The following is an 8,729-nucleotide window of genomic DNA, read 5'->3' as shown; positions in this document are numbered from 1 at the left end:
CCTTAATTCATACACTACAAATGATCACGATATTTGGGACTATAGAAATCTACAAGAATTTAAGATTGAAGGGATGATGAACAAAACAAGATGATTTCCTTCACAACTTTTTTATTCTAAATTAAAAAGAGGAAAAGAATTCTCTCTCTCTCACTCTCCCTCTCTCTCACACACACACACACACATGCATGCACACATACGCATGCATACATACATACATACATACATACATACATACATACATACAGAAGCCATAGCCACTCATAATAAAAAGGAATACTGGTAGAATATCCCAGTGAAATCCTCAATAAAATGTAAACACAATAGACCTGATATTATGATTTGGGATAGAGAAGAGAAACTGTGTAGAGTTGAGGAAATCAGCTACCCAGCAGATGTCAACATGAAGCTGAAAATTATTAAAAAAGAATCCTTATGCTGAACTATTGAGAAATCTGCAGTTTCTCTATCCAGATTACAAGTTCAAGTTTATACCTGTAACTATTGTGGCACTGGCATTTGTAATACACTGCCTAAATACCAATCTTGAGAAATTAGGTTTCTCAAAACCAGAATGGAGCAAGCTGATTCAAGGAATGCAGATCCAAGCCATCACTGGAACTGTAAAAATCTGAAAAACTACCCAGAAGTTTATCATTTAAATATATATGAGCATGTCTAGATATGCAACTATATGCATGAGAAGACATACATAAAACAAAACATACAAATTTGCACATATACATACAAACAAATAAAAACAAATAAAAACAAATAAATAAAAATACCCTGTCGTTGCTATTGACATTCCAATGATGAATAATGACATACGTATATATATATATATATATATATATATATATATATATATATATATGTTGTTTTCACTGTTCAATTTTTCCTGTCTTGGTTTACGTTTGCCACCTTGGAATCCACTGTTTAGTTGGTTGATCCACTACTCAGGGAGAGACTATTCTAGAGTAGGTCTTGCCTTATCTTCGAAACGTCGAGTTAGAATAGAGGCAGCTGATGAATAATTCCAAGTGGTTTTCTGTTTTCCTATGTGTTCGTTCCATTGTCTGTGGTTCATTGTTCTAGCGTCCTGTACCCTGATATGCATCTATATACATATGTAGATGAAAGTATATACATATATGTGTGTATACATGCATATATATTTTTTGTATTATATATATAATCAATGAGAATAGAAAATTATTTAATAATTATTCCAGAAGTGAAACTGTATTAAATCATTTTAATAAACTGACCTCTCTTAGCTTGTCATCTTCTGCTTTAGATAAATTTGAACTGTTATAGCCTGTAGAACCTTGCTGTTCTGGAATTTTCTGTCCAGCTGAATTGTTAACTGCAAAAGAAATTATTTAAAAGCTGATTTTGAATACATTTTCACTAAAAATCCATGTAAGTATTTTATAATTAGATACTTCTTTTTTCCCAAAGTCTCCAAATCTGAAGAACCAGACAAACAAATCTATTAATATTTTCTTTAAACATTAGTAATTCATAAACTGGTGCCTTATATTTATGGTTCCATGGATTGTCTGTTCCAGATGATAAAATAATAGGAATGATGACCTGCTACAGGCATATTTCACTGAGTTAAGACGACATAAAAATTGCTATTTGAAGCAGCCATGGATAATGGAATAATTAACTAATTAATTCAAGCTTAATTTTCAAAATCATATAAATATCACTTATAATGCAATACAATACATTAGAATGAAGGAATAGCTTCTGTTATAATTGTAGAAGTAGAGTGTCCAATCAACTGCTTAGTGAAAATGGTCCATCTTTTTTTTTATTTTTCAGGTTGAAGTAATTACTTGTTCCATGTAAAGGACAGTCTGAAAGTTCAAATCCAGGTAAAGTATTTTTACTCTATTTTCCTTATATCTTAGTCAGGAGGGAAAGCAGTTTCTGAGATTTTTTACAGGACTACTGATTGGAGTCCACTGAAAACATCCAAGGAGTAAGATAGTGATGTTAAAATGGTTATGAAATTAGGACTACCATTCAAGTATATTATGGTAGTATTTGATTTCAGAATACAAAGAACTGGTACAAATGCAAAAAGGCATCCAATACAATGTTTTTATGGTTCCACAAATCCACTACCTTGGATTGGTACATTTTTATCAACTGTGAAAAGATTTGATCAGAGCTAGTGCTAGAAAGTGCAGAGCCCAATTAGAAAATTATCAGCGGGCGTCTCCTACTCTACAAAAGCTGAAGACTGATGTTTTATGCTTCATGTAGTATGCCAGTTCCAGCCAAAAAAACATTGAAAGCTTGAGATTCCATCTTTAGCCACAATGATGTACTAAAAATTCGCCATAATGTCCACCGCTCAAGCATGTGCATGGAGCCCTTACTTGGTGCCGGGCCCAATTTGAACAAAGCTGTCTAATTAGCTTGAAACCAGCCCTGGATGAGATGAATAGTAAAACTGACTTTGGAGGGATTTGAACTCAGAGTACAGAGTCAGAATAAGTACCTATGATGCATTCTACCCAACACAGAAAGGAATTTTTCCAATCTTTCACTTTACAAAGGACTTGATAGAAGAAAAACAGTCGTCAATGTATCTTAATTAATGTATATAACGAGTGAAATCATGATGAATGAAGAAAAAAGGCATTGAGGGGCAATGCATACCTTGCATGCAGATAAATTTTTTGGCAAATGATAGTGTGGCTTACAATGCATTGCTTACCCATGCTTTTTAACTGAACAGAATTAATTCGTTTTTAAGTGTCACCATTATAAGTATTTATACCCCAGTGAAATTAAGAAATCAACTTAGTGTACACACACACACATACACTTGCATATCTATTTATGTATGTATGTATGTATGTATGCACATGTATCTATGCGCATAGGTACACCATGATTCATACACACACACACACACGAGGGTCAATTCTTATGAAAAAGAAAGTGAACAAAATAACATGACTACTTGCATATTGGGAAATTTGTAAGTTAGTTTTTTTTAACTTCTTTTTCTTAAAAAAAGATAACCAAACCAAATGTTCATCATTTCGAGCCACTCACCCAATGAATATTTCTACCAAATATGGTGAAAATCCATTCAGCCATTTTCCAGTAATTTTGCAAACACACAGACAAACAAGAGTGATTACAATATCCTGTTTTTACTTACATGTGCAGGATAATGAAGTGAAGTGCTATGCATTGATGTAAGGAAATAGTAATAATATCTACACCCAAGTAAAAATACCAAGCAAGGACCTTTTAGAAATTAAGAACCAGATAGAAGAAGTTGATAATAAAAGTTAAAAGATAAATAATGGAAAGTAAAATGAAGGCAGATAAATATCACAAATGAATAAATGGATTTGGTATAGGAAAAGGGGATAAAAAACATACTAATGACCATACTTACATTCATACATACATATATTGGCTTCAAATTATGGCACAAGACTCCTGTGCTCAACTGCTGCTTATTCTATCGACCCCGAAAAGATGAAGAGTCAAGTCGACCTCAGCAGAATTTGAACTCAGAACATACATATGGGTGAAATGCTGCTAAGCATTTCACCCAGTATGATAATAATTCTACTAGCTCACTGTTTACATGCACACATAATACATACATTACATACATGATTACCTACATAGCATGCACACATACATATATATGTATATGTACATGTATATATTACATACATACATGAGAAGAATATTTAATTTTAGCTAGAATTACATCTCCACTCTATGACTTATATTAAAAATTGCTTCAACAATGGGAATAAAAATTAAAGGCTTTGTAAATACAATAAAAGATATCTAATGTCAACTGGATTTTTACTTTTAAACTATGCTTTGTATTGAACAATGAATGATTATTCCTACCTTCATAAGAAAAAAAAGCATGCCTACACTAAGAAGTAGAGAAAAGAAGATATATCATGTGTTTCACACAAGATACAATATATATATTAATAACTAGGCTAATTGAAGCTACAATCTCCATTAACATCACCACCACCAACAGACCCTTTAAACAGTTCCCAATGGTGGTACTAATAAATGATTCATATATTCAGGAGAGCTACAGAATCAGTCTATTTTTGTATTCTTTCATTTTCAATATACCTGAGAAAGTTGATTGCCATTTCTATCAGTTGTCTTATGTAAGTTAGAAAACCAAAGAGCTGAACTCTAGGTACCTCTCTTGTTGTTTGCACAACCTGAAATAATGATGTTTATACTAACAGATTTGCATGGATGCCAGATGATGCGGCTAAGACAGGTCCTAATAAATGGCACAGAAAATTTTGGATTGTTTTTTTATAGTACTGCTATAGTACTAGAAGATACTAGAAGAATGAGATCTCCAATGATTCATAATAATTTTACTTCAAACCAAGTTAGAAGTTAATATCAAGTTAATGTTCTGATTTGAAGTATTAGAACTAAGAGTATAATTTCATGATGGGTCATATAAAAAAACACAAAATAAAACAAAGAAAAAACAAAAAAAAAACCCCAGTTTGCTAGAAGCCTTAATAACAAGAATATCAGACTACTTCATGAATCCTAAAGTTCATTGTAGTTGATGAGGGCAAATACCTTTAGCAAAGATATTAAACTAGAAAGCAACTTTGCTGTATTTCATATTTATTCTATGTAATTTTGAAGACAATTATGAGTTGTACATGTCATATAATATTGCAAAACTTATTTCTAATAATTCAAAAATAATAAATATTCAAAAATATTTCAAAATAAATCCTTGTACATGCAATATAAGATAAAATTTTAAATTGAAATGTCCTCCTTATATATACAAATTACTTCAGTAGGAAAATGCTAGCAGCCTCTTAGATATTAACTATATCTTTAGCTTGGTTTATAACAACATATACACAATATATATAAAATGGCAATCAGCACCATAATTATCTATTACAATGTTTAAATGGCAGTTGATAGCTATGAGCAGAATTTTCCCTTTTTTCTTAGTATATTTACTGTTCACTTATCTTCACCCAATTCAAACTCATTATTGCTCTAACAGAAAATCTTATAAGATTTTATTAAAACATTCTGCCAAGAAAACTGCAAACAATTATCACACAAAGGAGCCTAAAGTGGTCATTTACAATAACAGGAAATGAACTTTATGATGGATACTAAAAAAAAATAAACAAAAAGAAGACCTCAATATAATCTTTCAGCAATTGTGTCTTTTATTTATTTTTCAGTGTTAAAAAATATATATATTTGAACAATGCTAGCAAACTATAATTAAAAAAACTTTCATTACCAATAGCTAGGAAGGAAGAGAGTTTAGACATATATATATATATATATACGTAGACCAAATTAATAAAACAGTTGTGAAATTTTGCTTTGAAGAAAAATTATTGAAACAGCATAGACTTTTAATGATATTGCGTATAGATATATTCAAATTAATTAATTTTGGAAGATGTCCAAATATTATCTGGACTTTTTCTAAGACATTTACTTAATCCTCTCTTCAGACTTAATATAATCTATACAATTTGAAGTTAACAAATGTATTAGTCCAGACAAGATTCCAGTTTTAATTATTTGGCTTTATTATAACATTTTCATGTCAAGTTAATACATTTTCTGTATTTCTTTAAAAATTATGAAAAACCAAACATGTCAACACCATTTCATTTAGTATTTGAGCATTACCTACACAACAATTATCATAACAGCATTTGATAAAACAGTTTTTGATTTAAAATTGAATATAACCTTTTTATAATTTTTTTTAATGTTCTCTTTTGTATCATATCTTAATGGATAAATAAAGTGTAATTATAGAAAAGAGGACAGTTAGTTAGGGCTTAGTAGCTGAGTAAGAGTAGTACTACTTTGGTAGAGCAATATGGGATTATGAATAAAATACATAAAATAATTGGGTGAGGATGAAGAAAAGTGAGACTGATAATGAAAAGGAAAATATAAAAGGGATAAAACGAATAAAATTCTTATGAATTATCTGAAAAATATATTACATTAATAAAGGTCAGAAAAAGACAGAAGTGAGAATGAAATACAGCTGTGATAAGATGGAATGAGAGGGGAGAGATAATAAAAAGGTGGAGAAAATATAAATATTAAAGAAGCTAGAAAAGTACAAGGCACTTCCTTTTTAATCTCTATTGATTTCTTTCACACTAGAAAAGTTATCATTTACTTTTATATTTCGAAGTCATTTTCAATTTTCATTTATTTCTTCCAATTTTATTTTCTTAACCTTAGACAATTTTTACATTTTCTATAGAGACATATAGTGTACAATTTAAATAAGGCTAATTCTTACAGCTGGTAATGTTGTTATAGATACCAAATAGCTCTGATCTCCATCTACTTTCATCTGACATGCTTGGAAGATAAGCTATTTGATACTAAGCAGAGAATTTTGCATGCAAGCACACTCCAGGTTTACATAGGCTGCATTCAAGAGGACTGAAAGAGTACATTGTCTTTGGTGCAGAACAACACTGTTGGGAATAGCTTTTGATTGATTCTTACATGAAATGGTACAGTGCAGGAAACGGTGCTCAAAATGAAACTTTAACAAACTCATTTATATAAACTTTGATTCTGTGGTGAAAAAACGAAGTGATGTTGACTAATCTTGATAGAATGGGTCAGGACAAATAGTACATTTTAGATCTAGGAATTTTAAATTTAATGACATTCAAATAGATGAGAAAAGAAAACGAAAAAAAGGAGATAGAGTAAAAAAAAATGAGATGGAAGGAGGGAGAGAGAGAGAGAGAGAGAGAAAGGATAGTTGTAGTAATATTGGAGAAATGGGTAGTGAGTAACAAGATATTGATGTTAATCATGGTGGTACTACTGACATATCTTGAAAAGGACTAGACTAAGCACTACAATGCATTAACAATTGGAGGCATCTGTGCACGCTAGCTCCCCAAGATGTATCAAGCCAGGCAGAGTTGTTTTCTTCATTCATTTCTCTTCATATCCTTGCAGGTGGCTACAGTTGATTTCTATTGCCTGTCTTCCTTTATTTCTTCTTTAACTCCACATACTATCTTCTACCACCCAATAATACAGAAAAAAAAACATCACTGTCCTTCTCTCCTCCTTGTCATATTTTCTCTTTACAGCCTTTGATTTTCCATGTATAAAATATATATAATTTTTTTATGTTTCCCTCTCTCCTTCTCCCTCTCCCCCTCTCTCACTCTCAGTTCATCTCTCTTTCTAGTTCCCATCCCTGCTGCTGCTTTCTTTCAATTTCCTTTTACTCCTCATCTGTTTTCTCTTTCTTCTGCATCTTCTCTTATCCTTTTATTTATATTTCTTCTCCTCCCTTATTCTCTTTTAACCCCCACTACTGTCCTACACACCAACTTCTCTTTCTCTCTCACTCTTATTTGCTTTCTCATTTTCACTCCTCTCCTTTTCTTGTCATTTTCATCTCCCTTTTATTATTGCATTTATTACTAAACTATAACCAAAGACCATATTTTATAATACACTATTATATTAGGGAAATAGTACATAGTACATGTTATGTAGATTATGATGTTTGTTTTGGGACTATATTATCAGAAAAATTTAAATCTAAATTTCAATAGGAATCAAAATGGAGAAAATTTTTTTTATCAAACTAAAGCCTAAAATAAGATAAAATAAGAATATTGAATATTCAAGTTCAATGTATTTATAGCACTTTATTTAATGTATTGAAATGGAAATATTATATGAAAACATACTGCAGTTTATCTTAAAAGATGACCATAAAATAAGAAAATTTAAAATTACAAATACTTATTCATTAATAGGAAGCAGACTTTAATAATTTAATATTTAAACTATAAAAAAGTGCATCATATTGATTACATCTAAGACAAAGATATAGTTATATTGCAAAAAGATAATATAATATAAATATCTTGGATATAATAATTTTCTTTTCTTTTTAAAGCAGATTATCTTATTTTGTTTATCAGAATTTCAATTCACTAATCTTTGTAAATTAAAAGAAAACTAGTCTAATTATACTTCTGAACAATATTCTTATGCAGCTTTACATAGTCTTTGAAGAATATTTTATCAAGTTTTATTAAAAATAATTAATCCCAAATGAAAGTTACTTTGAATTCAATCTAAAATTGTATGAAATAATCCCTTTTTAAAAATCTTTCTTTTGCTATCCATAAAGTGGTTATGTCTGAGGAGCAATGATCTCTTTAAATTATCATTAATACTCTACCCATAAAAATTATTTATTAATTCTCAAACTTAGCTAGGATATATCAACATGACTGAAGAAAACTACCTCTGAAGATATACACATATTTCATAAAATTGTGGCAACACCTCATCATCATTTAATGTATGTTTCCCATACTGCCATGGGTTGGATTCTTTGATAGGAACCGACAAGCCAGAGAGTGACACAAGGAGCCAGTTGTCTTTTTTGGCATGGTTTCTACACTTGGCTGCCCTTCCTAACACCAACCATTTTACAGAGTGTACTAGGTGCTTTTTGCATGGTGCCAGGATAGTTTTTTTAATGTGGCATCTGCAGGGCAGCCAAATAGCATGCACAGCAAAAAAATCTCTCAGCTGAGAGAGGGAACCAAGTGGCCGTGAACCAGGTGAGAGGTTACTGTTAATATTTTTTAAAGATTTGCTGAAGTGAAGTTATT

General features: G+C 30.8%; 1 protein-coding gene across 1 annotated transcript in view; it reads right to left on the bottom strand.

Moving 5' to 3' along the window:
- Positions 1–8,729, bottom strand: part of LOC106870492 (kinesin-like protein KIF17) — an 805,609-nt gene that overhangs the window by 50,025 nt on the left and 746,855 nt on the right. Inside the window, exon 12 of the mRNA XM_052967819.1 lies at positions 1,272–1,369. Coding sequence (XP_052823779.1) covers positions 1,272–1,369 — 98 coding nt within the window. The remainder of the gene's footprint in view (positions 1–1,271; positions 1,370–8,729) is intronic.

Source organism: Octopus bimaculoides, chromosome 5 (assembly GCF_001194135.2).
Source record: "Octopus bimaculoides isolate UCB-OBI-ISO-001 chromosome 5, ASM119413v2, whole genome shotgun sequence".
Lineage (NCBI taxonomy): Eukaryota > Metazoa > Mollusca > Cephalopoda > Octopoda > Octopodidae > Octopus > Octopus bimaculoides.
Note: the sequence above shows the minus strand (reverse complement) of the source record. Positions and strands in the feature narration are given on the sequence as shown.